Source organism: Polyergus mexicanus, unplaced genomic scaffold, assembly GCF_030449975.1.
Source record: "Polyergus mexicanus isolate NDT 795.1 unplaced genomic scaffold, iyPolMexi1.0 SCAF_11, whole genome shotgun sequence".
NCBI classification, from domain to species: domain Eukaryota; kingdom Metazoa; phylum Arthropoda; class Insecta; order Hymenoptera; family Formicidae; genus Polyergus; species Polyergus mexicanus.
The window spans coordinates 4,782,185-4,801,351 of NW_027223331.1; the positions used below are offsets into that span (position 1 = coordinate 4,782,185).

The following is a 19,167-nucleotide window of genomic DNA, read 5'->3' on the forward strand; positions in this document are numbered from 1 at the left end:
AAGCAGTGGTATCAACGCAGAGTACTCAAATTAATTAGCGCCAAAAAAACAAATAATTGTTTAAAAAAATACATTGTAAATAATTTTCTTAAAAACAATTTTTTTTTTATTCTAATTGATTTGTCTCATTATTCTGTACATAGAAGTATTACGGTAAGATTATCAAAAACTAAATATTTTACGAGATATTTAATTTTTTATATCAAAATATGTCAGATTAAAATATAAAATAACTCAAAAAGTACTTAATAAAAAAATACTTTATTATAGTGTTTTGGAAAGCTCTTGATGTCAGCTATAAGAATATAAATAAAAAATGGGGGTTTCCATTTAAGATTTTAAAGTTGACCTTCACATGACCTTCAAATGATTCTCCAAGGTCAAACCAATGGTACCATCTTATGGCCCCCTCGAAACCAAACAACTTTTGTTTGAAACATTTTTCTCTTCCGGGCTTGGTTTTTGAGATATTTGCCTGAGGAGATTAAAATGGGACACCATGTATATATATATATATATATATATATATATATATATATATATATATATATATATATATATATGTGTATATACAATAGATGATATGTAAACGATCGACGATTTGGCGTTATCATGCCCATCAGCCGAGGCGCACGTTCTCTGTCCACTGTTCGACGTAGCAATAAATTCTAATTATCTTTTTAATTAGCATTTTTATAGCGAACGCCGTGGTAATGCCGAATCGCGTCTCGTGTAGCTGAAATGTATCGAGTTGCGGGTATAAGTATACGTATTTTCTCAAAAAAAGAACATTAAAATATATACAATAAAATATATATCTCCATTGTATGCTGTTCTTCATATAATTGATCATCCTGCATAGTTGGAAAGTTTTTGTTTTCTCGTTAAAAAATACGCCGGTTAAAATCTTTGTATTAAATATTGCTGTTGCGTTAATCGAATTCAAGTGTTAAATTATTCAAACAACTGAAAAAAAAAAAAGAAATAAAAATAAAAATAACACAATATACATATATTTTTAATTTTACACAATAGATATGTCCCGAGTAGAAAAAATTCCAAAGTTTGGCCAGTTAATGATTATAAATTCTAGTTATCAGCCAATATTTAGCCAGTAAATTTAATCAACTTCTCATCAGTTTGGTCGACGCTTGTTTCTAGAATTACTGGATAATAATTTTGGCTAAATTCTAGACAATAGCTTGACTAATTTTTATATAAAAAAGTGAAAAAAATATTTAGCCAGGTATTTTGTTCATCGGCTAACATTATTTGCAAAACGAAAATATCGTATTAAAGATCTTATTATTTTTTTATATAAATTATTAAGCACTTTATTAAATTGAATTAATCGGATAATATTGTATCAAATTGTTAAAAAAATTATTTTTGATTCACAATAGGAGAATCGAATCCGCGACTTTGGTTTTTATTGTACAGGTTGTGTTGTCTGTTGTTAATCAATTTTATTTTTACTTCTGTTTATTGATCATTATTTATTTAACGTGAAATTAATGAATGAAGATATTGCGGATGTTGGAAGCTTAGAAATGTCATTCTGTTATGTACTTCCTAAGGGTTTATTGACGATGAATCTACAAACAGACCGATTAGTTTTCCTATGTATCTACAGGCTTACCTTTAATGTCAAATTTTTTTTAATTAAACATAAAAATGATTTCTTCAAAGCATTATTAAATATTTATAAAGTTAACTTAAAAAAAAAATTTTTTAAATGTAGGTTTCCTATCTCTTTGACGTTAAATTTGATGGTAAGTCTTTTTTAGAAGACAAAAAATGTTTATTATCACAATATGAGTCAACAATTAGTGATAACACGTAAAAGAAAAAGAAAGTACAAGTGTATAAAATCAATAGTTAAAAAAGAATCTAGAAATGCTGTATGAAACATGTAAGTTATTTCTATTTATGTCATGAAACTTTAAAATAAAAGATTTTATCGATCAACAACTTCATAGCAACACAACCCGGAGACCGGAAATAAAATCCGACTTCAGCACCGTCTCAATATGGCGAGCATAGATACTTACTAATACGTGTCAAGAGTTTCTGCTTAATAAAAATATCCGATTACTTGATAATTATTTCCGTGAGTAGCTGGTCAAAATTTCGTCAGAAAATATATTTTGAAAGAAGAAAACAGATAGATTTATCGATCTCTCAAATATATTAATATTTTGGATGAAAAATGTACAAAAATTAAAATAAGAAACTATTATTAACCAGAACATTGTAGTTTCTTACTTTATATTATTGTATTCATAAATTTATAAAATAGTTTTTTACACTGCTTTTCATCTGTTAATAGCTTTATGTATGAGAATATATAATTTTATGTATAAGAATATATAGCTAAAAAATTGTAGGTATTAACTGAGTAATAACTATCCATAGTTGTACCGATCAATTATTATATTCTAGAATTTGCCTATTTTTTATACCAATATTACATTTTTGAAGCACCATCTGCGTAGAAAAAAAAAAAAAATCATATTATAGTTAATATCTGGCCATGAAATATCGAAAAGAATGTTATTACTTAATTATTGGCAAGTAAATGGCAGAAGAATTTTGATGAGAAAAACTGGGTGGTTTCTAGACATTGGCCAGTTTTTCTCAAAAATTTTTCTACTCGAGGTTCCGTTCCATTAATGACAGGATTTATCTGTTAAAATTTACAGAAAAAAAAAAATGATTTTATTTTACAATAGAAGTGAGAGTAACTACAGACTGTCAATAATATTTTTTCAAGTTAATTTTATCATTAAAGATATGTTGATTTTACACAAAATTTATCAATTTTTTCAAAATAATTTCAAATTACTTTCCATTTATCTGATATTAAAATATTAACATAGTATTAGTAGTAGTGTCATCATTTAATATATTTATATTATATTAAATTAATACAAAAATTTTGTGGATCTTTTGGGATACATGATATCTGCTAAATTTAACACGAATTTTTCAATTGTGTGATGTCTCCTATCCATAATTATTAATTCAAAGAGACATGTGTTTTCTCTCATTTATGTAGAAAATTTAACTGCATGAAATCATTAACACGATCGGCAAATATTGCAACTGCTGGCAGAAAAGCGAAAAGAATTCGCGAGAGATGTTGATCGCTAAACGAGCGACTGGAAAAAGACAATCGAACTTTAAATGGAACTAGACGAAATAAAAATCCGCGCGAATAATGACGAGACGGAGCAAACGGATCAAAGGAACTCTAATTTAACGTAAAGAGGAGTAACAAGGACGAAATTAATGAAGAAACTAAATAGGAAACGGACGCTCGACTTGCGTTAAAATGCATCACGTTACTCATCTAAAAGAAACTCGCTAACTCCTCGTCGATCTCGCTAAGGCTAATCGGCAAGATCGATACTCACCTCTGACGCACATTTCGAGGGTCCGTCCGCAAGATGGGCACCTGTCGAAAAGTCCAGGCTTAATTCGGCTAACCGCAACAGAATGTGCGATGTAGCAGATGAAACGCAACTCCCACACGACCGCAAAGAAGGTTCGCGATGATAACATGTTAGACTGAAACAGAGGCAGTTGGAGAGGAAATTCAACAAAACTCACACACAGAATACTTGAGAAATTTTTCGACAAATAAAAAGAATCATAAAACGTTCATTAAAAAAAAGTGAATTATAATTATATACAAAATGTCCCAGAATTAGACCGACAAACTTCAGGTCAGGTTATAAAGGACGTCAAAACAAACAAATTTTGTCAATAAACCCGTGATAAACTCGATCAGAAATTCTGATTTTGATGAAATTTTACGCATACGCAGGGAGAATAAATAGATGAAATTTAGAAATTTCCACTTGTGGCCCAAAAATGATTCTATGGGGTGAAATAAATTTTTGCTTTTCTCGATATATCTCAAAAATTATTCGAGAAAAATTATTCATATCAAAAAATGTTTTATAGTAAAAACAGTTCTATTTAACTTTTATTAATAAAATTTTGAAAAAATAATTTTTTCAAAGATTTTTACCCTTGTTAATTTTTGATTCTCTAGTGTCAAAATGGCTCATTTTCGTTGGACATGAGTTTATTGGCAAAATTGGTTTGTTTTCGTGTCCTTTATAACTATCTGAAATTTGTCGGTTTAATTCTGGAACACCTTATATATCTCAGGCGAGAAAATTAACGTAGAAAAACTACCTATATCCGTTAACTCGCTATAAGATTCTCGTTCTACGAAGCAACCAAGATCTCTTATCAATCGCAATCCCACACAAACGTTTGCCGTATAAAATAAAATCACGTGCTTCCGCTTTCTTATTTTTAATTAGACAAAGTGTTATACAAATAATTATAATTTTCTCTCGATTCTAATTTTATTTTCTTTTAAAAATTGAGAATATCTTTGAGAATATCTTTCAAGAAGAACCCAAAGCATGCGTAGTTTTGAATAAAATTTTATGTATATTTAACAAAAAATATATACAAAACTACAAAGGGGGTCACTTTCGAACGATTTCGCATTCTAGGTAAATACATAGTAAAATATGGATTATATATATATATATATATTTTTTTTTTACGGATGTCAGCACTTCCGCTGGTTTTCCATAATAGTAATTTTGTGTTTAGATGGATGAAAAATGATCATAATCATACTTTAGAATGATTTTGGTTCCTTAATTTTGATCAGAAATGGATTTATCATTGGATTTATGGATTTTTATTTATTTATTTATTTACTTTTGTGGTCGGTTTACCTGGAATGCGAAACCGCTCAAAAGCGGAGACTCCTGAAAGTTTTGTACATATTTCTTTTGCTATATGCGTACAAAATTTTATTCAACGATACTTTGGGTTCACCTTGTGTAAAGTAAAAATGCTAACGCGGCAAACGACCGGAAATCAGGTCATGCGATACATAATGTTCGCCGAAGTGCAGAATAAGCGCTTAGACTTCGCACCCGCTCGAACCGAAATAAACCTGTACGTACATTATACGTACATGTCCGGTTGTCTAGGCAGTTCCTCTGAAATTCTACTAGAGAGAAAGTATTAGAGAGAAAGAAAAAGAGCAGATTATAAAATAGATGGCTGCCGATACGGAGTAATAATCGTTTATTAGATTAGTACATTTAACTCTTGATTTTTGATTAAAATAAAATTTAAAATTTATCTTTAAAATAGATTTCTGTAACGAGATTCTGTTTCCTACCTTGAGTCCCTGGAAGTGCAAAACGAGACGGAACTATTTTCCAAAAGTTTAAACGTATTCCTTTTAATTCTTTCCTCATTAGTATAAAGTCTAGAGCAATGTGTGTTTGATTCCGTTTTGAGTTAATTAAATTTTCTGTACTTAATTTCTGGCAAACACGAAAAAATACGAATTTGTTGGTTTAGGAGAATTTAAATTACGCGACTGCTACCGTTGCACGAAATGTTAGTAATATACAATACGTCACGTGTGGGGAATTTAATAAAATACCGACACAAAGTCCAACTTATTGTTAACGACAGCGATCTTCGACTGGCGCTTTTTCACGACCTTTACAAACGCAACATAGTGCTCTTTTTATTCCTTTCTTTTGTGATCTCTACTTCTTTGCAAATCTCTTTTTAGAATCTTGCGAATATAACAGCTGTAAAAAAAAAGAGATTAAAGAATGCACAATGTCTTTTATATCGATGCATTTCTTTTTATTATTTAGACATTTCTAATTCAAATATGTCTTTACATTGCGTATCCTTTTCCGCGAGAAGGGCGAAGGGTGTGTGGTCTGTAATAATGCAGTTCTTCTAACGATACTTTCTCCTATACAGCATTACATGATAATAGGCTAAGATAATAGAGGGGAAGAAGTAACTCGATCAAAGATCGTGTGCCGCAATTGCCGTGGCACGTATACCCGCTATTACGTATCTCTATATCTATTATTGTAGGGTGCGATACCGCGAATCTCGTTAATACAGCATAATCGTAGAATTGACGGTTGACGAACGACGATGAGGACGAATAAATATCTGTCGATACGACTAGCGAGAATCTTAATGAAGCTTATCGGTTACTGGCCCGCCGAGTCAAAAAGGGAAAAAAAATTTTTAAACGGACTTTTAGTCTATACGTTATTCGCGGTCGCTCTAGCCTTATGGATAGAAGCAACCGAATTGTACTTGGGTACAGGAGATTTTTATGTGAGTACCAAAACTCGTTATTATTCAAGCGCGGATTCTTTTATCACGACGGATATATAATTGATTGTTTAATGAAAATCAAAACTTCGAGATCAAATAATCATATCTTCAAATAATCACTTTAATAACAAGTTTAATATATTTATTTAATTTTTAATATATTAATAAATTTATATACTGGGTGGCCCATTTTAATCCATCCAGTCGAATATCTCAAAAACCAAACCCGGAAGAGAAAAATGTTTCAAACAAAAGTTGTGTGGCTTTAAGGGGGCCATAAGATAATGACAATGATTTGACCTTGGAAAATCATTTGAAGGTCATGTAAAGGTCAACTTTAAAATCTTAAACGGAAACCCTCATTTTTTATTTAGTATTCTTGTAGCTGACATCGAGAGCTTTTCAAAATACTATAATAAAGTATTTTTTCATGAAGTACTTTTTGAGTTATTTTATATTTTAATCTGACATATTTTGTTATAAAAAATAAAATATTTCGTAAAATATTCAGTTTTCGATAATTTTACCGTAATACTTCTATGTACAGAATAATAAGACAAATCAATTAGTGCCAAAAAAAAAAAAAAAAAATAATTGTTTAAAAAAATACATTGTAAATAATTTTCTTAAAAACAATTTTTTTTTATACTAATTGATTTGTCTCATTATTCTGTACATAGAAGTATTACGGTAAGATTATCAAAAACTAAATATTTTACGAGATATTTAATTTTTTATATCAAAATATGTCAGATTAAAATATAAAATAACTCAAAAAGTACTTAATAAGAAAATACTTTATTATAGTGTTTTGGAAAGCTCTCGATATCAGCTACAAGAATCCTAAATAAAAAATGGAGATTTCCATTTAAGATTATAAAGTTGACCTTCACATGACCTTCAAATGATTTTCCAAGGTCAAATCATTGTCATCATCTTATGGCCCCCTTGAAGCCACACAACTTTTGTTTAAAACATTTTTCTCTTCCCGGCTTGCTTTTTGAGATATTCGACTGGATGAATTAAAATGGGCCACCCAGTATATATATATATATATATATATATATATATTTTAATATGGGATATAAATTTATATGAAATATATTTATTTAATATAATTATTTTTAATCTTCTAAATCCTTTAATTTTATATAGACATATAAATTTTATACTCATATTCTATTTTATTTTTTTCTTCGTGTAGACAGTTGTTCGGTGTACAAAAATTTCTCTCTTTACTTAACATTATTTATATGGAATAGTGCATTTTTTTTTGGTATTAGAAACTAGAGATTAATAATAAAAATAAAAATTATATCGATATGTTAGGCCATCACGTACACACTGTGCACTGCTACGCCCGTGATCATAATTTTATTGAAACTAAGCTTCTTTCTACGTCATCGAGAAGAAATGCTGGGAATGCTGAAATACACGGAGGACAATTTTTGGTACGTTCAGTACGATGCGTATGGCAGCAGGATTTTGGAAAGGATCGATCGAAAGGGGATAATATTATTGTTCACGTTTACGTTCTTCGTTCAAGGAGCCGTTTTCACGTATATGCTGGCGCCTATAATCGGTATTTTGAATTTAACACACACATCGTCCGTTTAATAGAGAACAAAATAGTACAGATCCCTTATATTCTCAGTTAAGCTATTTTTTTTGTTTGTTTATAGCGCATTAGTTGCGCGAACGGATATCTCAATTATCTCCCGTATTACATTTTTTTTTTTTTTTATAGAAAATAGAGGGAGAAACGAAACCGAGAGAATACTCATTTTTAATATCTGGGTGGGAATTCCGACAAACGTCTCGCCTAACTTTGAAATACTTTTTTTTTTAGAGGTAACCCAACGTATTCACGCACTCGCTTATATGGTACAGTGTAGGGAACGTTAGAGCCTAAATTAATTTTCTAGAAATCGTTTCGTCACATTCGCGATTCTAGATTCGCGAGCGTACGTAATGTTTAGTTAGATTTTTGGAAAAAAAATTCACGAAAATCATAGCGTTGCATCGCCGACGTGTTAGCTAATGTCACCTCGTATTGTTTCGATATAGTTGTTTGTTAAATAGCGCAATCCCTCTCAATGCGTATAATTTTATAGACAATAGCGCTAATCCACTCGGGCCTGTGCTTCTGCTGCTTCGATAATCTCTTAGGTTTGTTAAACATGCACACCGCTGGTCAGTTCAAAATGCTTCAGCATCGCCTAGAAACCATTTTCCAGAATATCGAACGGAAAGATAGCGTAGAATTTTTCGATGGAAAAAGGGAGCACCAAGTGTTCGAAGAAATTATAGAATGCGTCACAATACATCGCAAGTTAATTTGGTATAGTGAAAGAATGGAATATTTCTTTATGTATACGACCCTCGCTCAACTTCTAGTATCCTCCGTCTTGCTTTGCGTCTCGGGCTTGCAAATATTTTTGGTAAGTATGTAAGATATACGTGTGTGCTTTTATATGTGTGTGTGCAAAAGGAAAAAAAAAAGAATAAAGAGAGAGAGAGAGAGAAAAGGAGAAAGAATTAATAAATAATAATAATAAAAAAAGAAAAAAAGAAAAGAAATATAAATCTCTATCTTACGTGGCTCGCTGATCTTTCTTCACGAATCGTGCATCTCTGTTGAAAAAGGGTCACAATATGACGATCGTCAGACGAATGATATTTGTCGCCCATGCAATTGCATGCTTCTTCCAACTGTTCCTGGTTACGTGTACGTCAAACGATTTGATAGACGAGAGTCGCGCGATAGGTGACGCGGCGTACAATGCCAATTGGCAAGTTTTATCCCACGATAACAACAAAGGCGTGAGAAACGCTGTTCTGATGATCATGATACGAGCCATGCGCCCTTGCTCGATATCCGCTGGTGGATTTTTCCCGGTATCCCTCGAAACTTTCATGACGGTAAGTTTGATATATAAAAATGCGCGATTATACACAGGTGAATATATCTGTGATAATTCACGCGATATCTAATCCTGTTTTCTTCCAGGTGTTGAGTACCGCGGTATCCTATTTTACCTTGCTTCGCAAATTTCTCGGGGAACAGGGGATATAAAAGTGTAAGGCTTGAATAAAGGAAATTTGAAATTATTTTAGCAATAAATATGGAGAGGGAAAAGTTTAGAAATATTTTCAGAGAACGTATCAAAATATTTAGGTTCTGTCCAGAAATATCTTTATGTAGACTTGTGCATTATTTTAGATTTTAAACTATACAATAACATATATTTATACAGTGTATAAAATGTACATATGTATATTATACAGTTGACCAAGGATCGTCAGATTTTTCTGGAAAAAGAAACATGATATTTTTTCCGAAAGAAATACCCTCAGTACTTTATTTTCCTTTGTATAAAATTGAAATGTGCGGACATTCTTTATATTCTTTTCTTATACACTTATATATACTGGGTGGCCCATTTTAATCCATCCAGTCGAATATCTCAAAAACCAAGCCCGGAAGAGAAAAATGTTTCAGACAAAAGTTGTGTGGCTTCAAGGGGGCCATAAGATGGTGACAATGATTTGACCTTGGAAAATCATTTGAAGGTCATGTAAAGGTCAACTTTAAAATCTTAAACGGAAACCCCCATTTTTTATTTAGTATTCTTGTAGCTAACATCGAGAGCTTTCCAAAACACTCTAATAAAGTATTTTGTCATTAAGTACTTTCTGAGTTATTTTATATTTTAATCTGACATATTTTGATATAAAAAATAAAATATTTCGTAAAATATTCAGTTTTCGATAATTTTACCGTAATACTTCTATGTACAGAATAATAAGACAAATTAATTAGTGCCAAAAAAAAACAAATAATTGTTTAAAAAAATACATTGTAAATAATTTTCTTAAAAACAATTTTTTTTTATACTAATTGATTTGTCTCATTATTCTGTACATAGAAGTATTACGGTAAGATTATGAAAAACTATATATTTCACGAGATATTTAATTTTTTATATCAAAATATGTCAGATTAAAATATAAAATAACTCAAAAAGTACTTAATGACAAAATACTTTATTATAGTGTTTTGGAAAACTCTCGATGTCAGCTACAAGAATACTAAATAAAAAATGGGGGTTTCCATTTAAGATTTTAATGTTGACCTTCACATGACCTTCAAATGATTTTCCAAGGTCAAATCATTGTCACCATCTTATGGCCCCTTTGAAGCCATACAACTTTTGTTTGAAACATTTTTCGATTTAACGCAGTGTTTCTGAGATATTTGAGTGGGTCCTTTAAAATGGGACACTCTGTATATATACACACAGAGTATTTCATCAAAAGTGGTCCCCCCTTTTATCTTTTAAATTAAAAGAGACGGACTATAATAAATATATATCAAATTAAATGGTTAAAAAATACAACTAAAATACAAAAGATAAAAAAAAAATACGATGGTTCTAAAAATACAACTGCTTTATCACACTGTTTTACATCGTAAGCGAACATTCAATTTGCGACAGAATTCGATGGCTCGATTGACAGCAAAGACAGAAGGCTTAATGCATTGTTCACAGCGGGGAGATTGAAACTAATATATGCATCACCGATTGATCGCCTCAGCGAGGGAAATGTACTTTGATGATAGCTTGTCACCAGCACGTGGTAAGCTCGCGCCAATTTTCCTACCTGTTAGCATAAATGGGCTTCCATTTACGTCGAGATAGCTCCATCGTTTGAACGTACTTTAGGATCACGGGGCAATGCATCAAGCAAATTACGAGATTTAGCACTTGAGGTAAGAAGTACCGATTAGTAATTTATTATAAAAATCTTTATAAAAAATGGTCGATCTTTAGTATATACATATCAAGATACTGAGATACTAAAAATGCACTAAAAAACGACTGCTCCTGCGCGTCACATTCGGTTACATTAAGACGTTTTTATTGAAATAAATTCATCAAAATTATATGTTTATTTTCAATCTAGATATTTTATTATTATTTAATATTCTTATTTATTTACGAATATGTGTATTAACAGCTTCATCAAAATATTCATATTAGAAGCAGGCAGGATTGGATAGTAACTAGTTAAGCAGTTAGAAGTTAAAAAGTTGAAAAGTTAATAACTTTCAACTAAACTTAATTGATTTTAAACGTGTTAACTTTTAACTTCAACTAATTATTTTTAAATGCATTAACGTTAACTTGATAATTCTTTTTATATATAACAAAATAACTCATCGATATTAAAGTCGTAGGAAAATGATTGACCGTAATGCGAATATTTCATTTGTCGTATAAGTTTGTCAGATGTGTGTCGATTCGCTGTTAGATAGAGATTTAATTTTTAACTTTTAATTGAATTAAATAATTTTTTAACTCAGTTAATTTTTGTTTAAGTAACTTTTAACGTGAACTTAATTAATTTTTGGGCCATTAACTTTAAACTTAACTTGGTCAAAAAAAAAAAACAAAAAAAAAAACTTACTCCGATCCTGGGCGCAGGATACGTTTACTTATAATTAATTCTTAGTAGGTTTATTACTAAAGAGTATCACGTTCAACTTGTGTGCAACATAGTTTAATAATAAGACTAATAAAGTTAGATAGTTTCTAACGTGATACAATAATGGATTTGGTCCACTTTATGTGGAGAAATTTTTAAATAAATGAGTATTTGATCTCTGGATACGACAAACTACGGAGAATAAATTTGACTTATATTTTTACATTCATTGTTTACCTTACAACACACCTTCAATTACATTTTCGCACCTTTCTTCGATATAGCTTTCGTTTCTGTCTACGCCATATTGGCAAACGCTATCTGTCAAACGCCCACGCAAAGCGATGCTGTAAAGCGCCAAAGGAGATCTTCTGCATATTTTGTAAATAAAGGATCGATGAAGGAACAAAATGGACAAGATTTTATCATTTAATTTCGCGGCTCAATATTCCATATCGATTACTGTATTACGAATATTGAGAAGAACAGAAAAGAGAAAAAGATAAATGTACAAATGTTTTATATATTAATACGCAAACGAAGAAGATATAATTATATTTTTTGTAAATAATTGGCAAAAATAAAGAGTTTTGCAAAATTTTCCTTGATTGATAAAAAATTCAAATTTTCTTTTCATGACCTTCCTGTTGTCTGTCTATATAAAAATGGGTATTTTATCCCGTTAATTACTCAGAATGATTATTTTCAAAAATTTATAGCAAAAATCTAATTTTAATGCTTATTTATTAATCTTTAATGCACAGCTTTGAAAAATGAGCATCGAATTTACTAAAGTTAGGTATCAGATTTCATGTTCTGTGTCATTCTCATCATCAAAAAATACCATTAAATTATAAAAAACAAAATTAATCTGTTTTAAAATATTCTAACTCAATTGATTAAACAAATGCAAAGTAGCAATCAGCTCAGCCATCTATTGAAATTGATTACCAATAAATAAAATTAATTTAATTTCCATACCACTTTTTGTTTTCGAAGAAAACTAGCACTTCGAAAATTACCAAAATTAAACAGTTCTTTATTCAAAAATACCGGTTTTTTACTTAGTTTTTTATTGGATTTTTAAAAATTTTGTTTTCTTTCCCTCTCTTATAGAGGAAGCTTTGTTTTCGTGACAAATTTTTTTTCGAGTTTTTTATGCCAATGTGTATGTGTGTACGCGATTTGTTGTGCAACCGCTAACTTTCGCATTTTTTGAGATATCTAATTAATTTTTTTTACATGGATAGAATATTATAAAAGGATGGTTGGTATTGAATTTGGTGAGAATCGGTGAAAGGGTACATTTTTTATAAAATTTTGAATTTTTTGAGAAATGTCCGTATAACGTTGTAACTTTCGCAAATTTTGAAATATCGGGTTAAATTTTTTTACTTCTTTATCTTTCTATGTCGCTCACGAAGCTTCCTCCATGAGAAAACAAAAATTGAAAAATCCGCATGCTTAAAGGAGCTTAAATTTTGTGAGATAAAATGGTGAGAGAGCAATGTGCAAGTTTCCGATTTGCACAATTCAGCTTGTTTTTAATCTCTAATCACGATATAATTCTAAATGTTATTAAAAATATAATTACCTCTGTTATTTTGACACAATAACATTTGCAAACAGACATAAATTTTACGATAAATTTTGGTAACTCGTAATCTGGTTACTGAAGCGGAAATGGCAAAGGGAGCAAACTATGCCTTCGTCAAACGAGGAGCGAATATACGCATCACCGATTGATCGTCTTAACAATGGAGACACGTATGATTGTAGCCTATTACCAGTACAGGATAAGCGGCCACCAATTTTTCTGTCTGTTAAAATAATAGGCTTCCACTTACGCCGAGATATAGCTCGATCATTCGGATATACTTAGGGCCGCGGCGGCGTAAGAAAATAACGAGTTTCGGCATGATACGAAGTAAGGACTACCGATCGGTGAGTATTACACGGGTCTTCATGAAAATGGTAGGCCTCTGGTACGTCAAGACACAACGGGAACAGCTGTTCTTGCGCGTCGCGTTTGGCTATGCCGTTTGGGCGATTATCTTTGCCATTCTCGTCGAGGGCGTCGATCTGTACCATTGCATAGGCGACTTTTACGTAAGTTACACAGCGATCGTTTTTCTCGCATAGCTTTTCTTAGATAGACAGAAGCAAAAGTTGTATCCCCTTCCATTTTTCTTTTATATTGGAGTGTAATTTTATTCTGTATTTTTATTTCTCGGTATCCATTTTAAATCTTTTGCCACATGTCTTCAATCAATTTCGTTTCTCTTCGGCATAATCTGCCGATAAACTAATCGTCTCTTTGCTTTCGCTAGAGAAAAATCTATTTTTGAGTTCCTTAATTATGTCGTTTTTAACATATGTTTGTTTACACACATACCCACCGTCAAGGTACATTTATATGGGAAGTAACATACGTCTATTTATATTTAATTCTTGTTACTCATAGGCTGTCACGACCAATCTATGCACAACGTTGCTGCTAATAATGATATTAGTGAAGTTGGGTAGCTTTATGTTCTATCGCGATATGATAATGGATTTGATCCATTTTGCTGAGAAGAATTTTTGGAATGTCACTTACAACGAGGTTGACACCCAAATTCTGGAAGGATACGACAGATTAGGGATGACTATAGTGTACATTTTTACATTGATCGTTTACGTTGCGACATTCAATTATATCTTTGCACCTTTTTTCGGTATAGTTACTGCTATTGCTTACGCCATTTTCGAATTCTCACGTGAAGCGATACTTCACAGCAAAGGAGATCTCTTTTTACTTTTTATAGAGCATCGAGGGATAAACGAAACGGAGAAGATTCTACCGTTCAAACTGTGGTTCGATTTTCCATATCACTCGCCATATTACGAAATTACTTATACTATACAGGTAATAATATATAAAATCATTTTTGTTTTTTAATTTATCGTATAATATTTGTATTGGGTATTTATTAAACATTGTACACAAAACATTACTTTACAATTAAATCGAGTTTTTAAAATCTGTAGAATATAATTTTCAGATAGCATTCTCTCTCTCTCTCTCTCTCTCTCTGTAAACATATTTTAAATAAAAATTTAATTTAATTATTTTTATATTTGACAAATTATAAACGAAGCTTTGTATGAAAAATTTTATTTCACATTTTTCATTTGCATTCATATTTCGATTTACTTTCATATTTCTCTTATATCACGATATCCGATACAATATATGCATATATGTATAAACATATTATGTAAATATATATTACTAATATTTATATTAGTAATATTAATATTATGTATTAATATTATAATGTTATATTAATACAATATATAATATATAATTAATAATATTTTTATTAATTATAATTATATATAATATATTAATATTATATATAACAAATATATAAATATTAATTAAATATATTTAACTATGTAAATGTCAAATTCCAATATTTTACATTAGCACTTTCTCAATTATGCCTGAATCTAAATCCCATTAACGGTCATGTTGTAGTCACTTTCGACGATACATTCGGGTATATGTACTTGCTGCTTTGACAATTTCGTGAGCACGTTTAATATCCATACGGCCGCGCAATTGAAAATTTTGGCCCATAAAGTGGAAGCGGTTACGGAGGATTGCATCAATAATGTGATCGGCCAGAAACATCTGTCTGAAATGGATATTGCGACGTTAACATTTAGAAATTTACAAGATTGTGTACAGCAACATCTTATGCTCATACATTACGTACACAACATGCGACGTGTGTTCTCCGTTATATTGCTCGGACAATTGTTGCTTTCCAGTATAGTCATCTGCTTCGGTGGATTCCAATTTCTCGTAAGCTTTCAAATCTTAATTCTTTTTGGCTTCATATCTTGATGTATATTGTACCAATTAATTCTAAATATTATATTTTTACTGCAACACGTTTTCACGAAATATTAGATAAATATTTATGCGTTTTATATTAAAATTTAATCTTTCCTCTCATTGATTTGCTTACAAATGTTATGATGTATACGTTTAAAGATCTCGCAGTTATAATGTGTTCGAACATACCATAGATGTATTTAAAAATTTCAAAAAAGATTCCGATATGTATAGCTATAATGGAAAAAAAAATTAGAATTTTTAAAAATAATTATAAGTTTGTTACTAAAGAAAAAAATCTATCAAAATCAATATATATAGGGGAAAGTTGGATAAAACCTGATAGCCGGGTCAAACCGAGTATCCCTGTTTTTTTCGTAATAAGGGCTGCTAACTATGGCTAACTTGTGTTATTAGTTATAGATTGCCATCATTATTTTAAACCAAATCGTGCTCTTGTGCACACGATATTTCTTTTTTAATAGAAATTCAAAGTTTTTAGACCAAAAGAATCGATATCGAGGCAAAAATCGAGTCGTCGTGCACTTTTTTTATTTAGAGCATTTGTTTTGGTAAATGCAGCATTGCATTCTGTACATATTAGAGAGTATATCATATTAGTTTTGATCAGCATTTTGTACGCCAGAATATATTAGGTGTACAACTTTGCTTCCGCCGTTTTTTTTCCGAAATTCGAGGCTTTATTGTAAAAAACTGATTATACATTTATGATTCAAAGTGTTGTCCACTCCCAATGATCGTGCCAATTCTTTTTGACTTTGACTCGAGTCTTCATTAAGTAATGCCTCCAATTCTGCATCTTCGAAAACCTTCTCTCTTCCACCGCTATGCCGGCCTTCGACGTGAAAATCACAGTTCTTTAAGCGTTGAAAACACTCACGACACGTTCTTTCACTAATAGCGGCTTTACCATAAGTATTTGAGAGCATTCGATGAGCCTCAGCCGCAGATTTCTTCATATTGAAGCAGAAAATTAAAACCTCCCGCAAATGACGAGAATCTGGCTCGTAAACTGACATTTTCAATCGAGAATAACTTTATGATGCAGACACAAATCGACTAATGTTTCTATGGGGTTATGTTGACAGATGCCCAAGTTTATCGCATGACGTCTATGATCTATTTATTTCGACCACTACTTACAGCTAAAGCCATTTATAGGAAAACGGCGGAAGCAAAGTCGTACACCTAATACAGCCGTCGTATTTGTTACTTTCCTTGTGTTGGGGCAAAACCGGATACTTACACATCTCATGTAATGAAAAGAGGAAGAACTGTTATCCTAACTTTGCTTCCCTACAAAAAGCAATTGAAAACGAAAACTAACACTCAGAAAAAGAAATCACAAAAAAAAGAATTTTTTTTGAGTCCCCTTAAGTCAAAAAGTTAAATATGGAAGTCCTGCAGCAATGTCGAACAAGAGGATATCTTTATTCGTGATTTTTGTCAATAGAATGCACCTTTATATTGTATTTTGATTAAAATAAATCTAGATTTTGTAATTACACGGTGTTCTGCATATTTTCGAATGGATATCCGGTTTGACTGCTTTCCTACCGGTAGAACAAAATCTTGTTATTCTTGGTAACCTAAAAAATAACCTAAAAAGTAACCTAAAAAATTTTTTTCAACAACTAGCCTTATTTTCTCATAGTTTAAGGTTTACTAGAGACTACTAACGGTCGGTAAATCATTCTTTTACTCTCAGATTTTTTGTAGGAAGACAAATCCAAAGAAGTATCCTATTTTTACCCTATTTTCCCCTATATATTTCTGAAATATATATATATATATATATCTTCTATTTCTTAACATTTAAGTGTATTTTATCAGAGCTGAAAGAGTATATAGAGGTTTTTCTTGTACTAATTGTAAGAATATTTTATCTTCCAAAATTCTTTGCAAAACATTTTTTTCACAGGTGGCGGATGTAACCATCAGAAAGTGCATTTTTGCCTTCCACTTTGTGGGCGGTCTTATTCAATTACTTATTTATACATGGACGTGTAATGATATAATCGTGCAAAGCACAGCCATCTCCGATGCCGCTTATAACTGCAAATGGTATCTCTTACCCAACAATAGTCCAGGAAAGGCAGTAAGGAAAGGTTTAATTATGATCATGATTAGAGCACGTCGACCATGTGTATTAACTGCTGGGAGTTTCGCGTCTGTATCTTTGGACACTTTTACCGGAGTAAGTGTAATTCGAGAAATATTTTCTTTTGTTTCTTTTTTGTTATTGTAAATTGTAAGTAGCGCAGCGATATATTTTTTTGATGCAATATTCTAGAAATCGCATTTTAATTCTTCGCTTGATCATAAAATAGTTAATGAAAAATTGTAATAATATTTAGTCGCAACACAGTCTGAGCATTTTTCTTATCTAAATTTTTTTTAATCTATCGCTTGCAGAAAGTAAAAGATAAATTTCTGAAATAGGCATTTAATTATAATCTTTTATTAAATCTATATATCTAAAACTTTCATTTAGAAAGATAAACACGTATCAACGATATAAGATTAATTATTAACGTGTATATGTGTACAGATTCTAAGCACTGCAATGTCGTATTTTACATTATTACGACAAATGAGCGAAGAAAATATATAGACTTAAAGTATAACATTATAGAAGAGATTCTTAGCATCAAATTAAAAAAAAAAAAAAAAAAAAATTATCCAGATACCATCATCACATTTGGTTTATATGGTGCGTGCATGCCTAATTAAATTTTAAAATCAAGGAGAAACACTTTCTACATTATTAGATATATTCGTGTCGGTAAGTTAGCATTTATACAAGTTTTTCATTTCAAACTCGCATAAATTACAGTATTTAAATTACAGAGTAGTAACTGTTCACATGATTATTGTGACAGTATGTTTGTATTGTGGACGAACAATATTTTAAAACAATATATAAAAAGAGCCATATACAAAATTATTTTTGAAAATTAGGCAACAATAATAAGATAAATTAATGGATAAAAAATTATCGAAGAAAGTATGTAAATAATTACATAAAAAGTAACGAGTTATCTCGTATAAAGATCGATTAAAGATTATTATTATTGATTCTTGTGATCTACAATAGATTACTGTTCGACGTATGATATGAGAAGTGAAATACCGTACGTTGAGTACGAATTGAAGAATGTAAGAGCCATCAGTCGGCAACTACTCACGTCTTCGTTCCAAGTTTTCAAAAGATAAGAATTTTAATAAGATTTAAGATATTGTTATATAGTGACAAATTTGAAAATAATGAAATAAATATTATTTTTACATTTACTCATTAATATGATATTAAAACTTATCATTACAATAATAATTTAGTTTCTACTTCATCCTGTGCATCACTTCCTTTCTATTTGCTTTTATTCGTGCTATTTTGTATTTATAAAGTATATGCTTAGAGAATATAAAGATCTGAAAGAAAAGTTTTAAAAAGTGATATATGATTATCCCACATATTAGCTTAAATAAAGTTTTTTTTTTTTTCTTATAATAGAGATTACTTTTTTCTCTACAATTATTGTATAATTGAAATTTAATTGGCAGCATTAAAG

At 30.6% G+C, this 19,167-nt stretch overlaps 2 protein-coding genes and 1 long non-coding RNA gene across 8 annotated transcripts in view; 2 read left to right on the forward strand and 1 right to left on the reverse strand.

Moving 5' to 3' along the window:
• LOC138937930 (uncharacterized) overlaps positions 1 to 5,637 on the reverse strand; it is a 15,739-nt gene extending 10,102 nt beyond the window's left edge. The window contains exons 1-5 of one of the 4 annotated variants that reach the window (XR_011447595.1): positions 5,222 to 5,637; positions 5,001 to 5,044; positions 3,417 to 3,570; positions 2,561 to 2,686; positions 2,421 to 2,487 (exon numbers count right to left, since the gene is read on the reverse strand). This is a non-coding gene — a long non-coding RNA (uncharacterized lncRNA). Of the gene's footprint in view, positions 1 to 2,420; positions 2,488 to 2,560; positions 2,687 to 3,416; positions 3,571 to 5,000; positions 5,048 to 5,221 lie in introns of those variants that run through there. The other 3 variants (XR_011447594.1, XR_011447593.1, XR_011447596.1) reach the window with 3 other exon arrangements.
• A 247-nt stretch (positions 5,638 to 5,884) lies between these two features.
• Positions 5,885 to 9,490, forward strand: LOC138937665 (odorant receptor 13a-like). 3 transcript variants are annotated; one of them, XM_070304151.1, is made up of 6 exons: positions 5,885 to 6,198; positions 7,528 to 7,780; positions 7,946 to 8,049; positions 8,313 to 8,639; positions 8,845 to 9,120; positions 9,209 to 9,490. In XM_070304151.1, the coding sequence occupies exons 1-6, from the start codon at positions 6,010 to 6,012 to the stop codon at positions 9,272 to 9,274; spliced, it is 1,215 nt and encodes a 404-aa protein (XP_070160252.1). In that variant the 5' UTR covers positions 5,885 to 6,009; the 3' UTR covers positions 9,275 to 9,490. The 3 variants fall into 3 exon arrangements, with proteins under 3 accessions (XP_070160252.1, XP_070160253.1, XP_070160254.1); XM_070304152.1 differs by lacking the exon at positions 7,946 to 8,049 and having other exon boundaries at positions 8,368 to 8,639; XM_070304153.1 differs by lacking the exon at positions 7,946 to 8,049 and having other exon boundaries at positions 7,528 to 7,649.
• Positions 9,491 to 13,605: 4,115 nt separating this feature from the next.
• Positions 13,606 to 18,221, forward strand: LOC138937844 (odorant receptor 13a-like). The gene is made up of 6 exons (XM_070304492.1): positions 13,606 to 13,797; positions 14,153 to 14,405; positions 14,496 to 14,596; positions 15,212 to 15,541; positions 17,517 to 17,792; positions 18,147 to 18,221. The coding sequence occupies exons 1-6, from the start codon at positions 13,606 to 13,608 to the stop codon at positions 18,207 to 18,209; spliced, it is 1,215 nt and encodes a 404-aa protein (XP_070160593.1). The 3' UTR covers positions 18,210 to 18,221.
• The last annotated feature ends 946 nt before the right edge of the window (positions 18,222 to 19,167 follow it).

Bases quoted from the DNA above. Each gene is read 5' to 3' on its own strand.
- LOC138937665 (XM_070304151.1), top strand. From the start codon at position 6,010: ATGAGGACGAATAAATATCTGTCGATACGACTAGCGAGAATCTTAATG. The intron at 7,781-7,945 runs GTATTTTGAATT...TTTTTTTTATAG, and splicing joins TATGCTGGCGCCTATAATCG to AAAATAGAGGGAGAAACGAA. The intron at 8,050-8,312 runs GTAACCCAACGT...ATAATTTTATAG, and splicing joins AAATACTTTTTTTTTTAGAG to ACAATAGCGCTAATCCACTC.
- LOC138937844 (XM_070304492.1), top strand. From the start codon at position 13,606: ATGATACGAAGTAAGGACTACCGATCGGTGAGTATTACACGGGTCTTC. The intron at 14,406-14,495 runs GTATAGTTACTG...TACTTTTTATAG, and splicing joins TATCTTTGCACCTTTTTTCG to AGCATCGAGGGATAAACGAA. The intron at 17,793-18,146 runs GTAAGTGTAATT...ATATGTGTACAG, and splicing joins CTTTGGACACTTTTACCGGA to ATTCTAAGCACTGCAATGTC.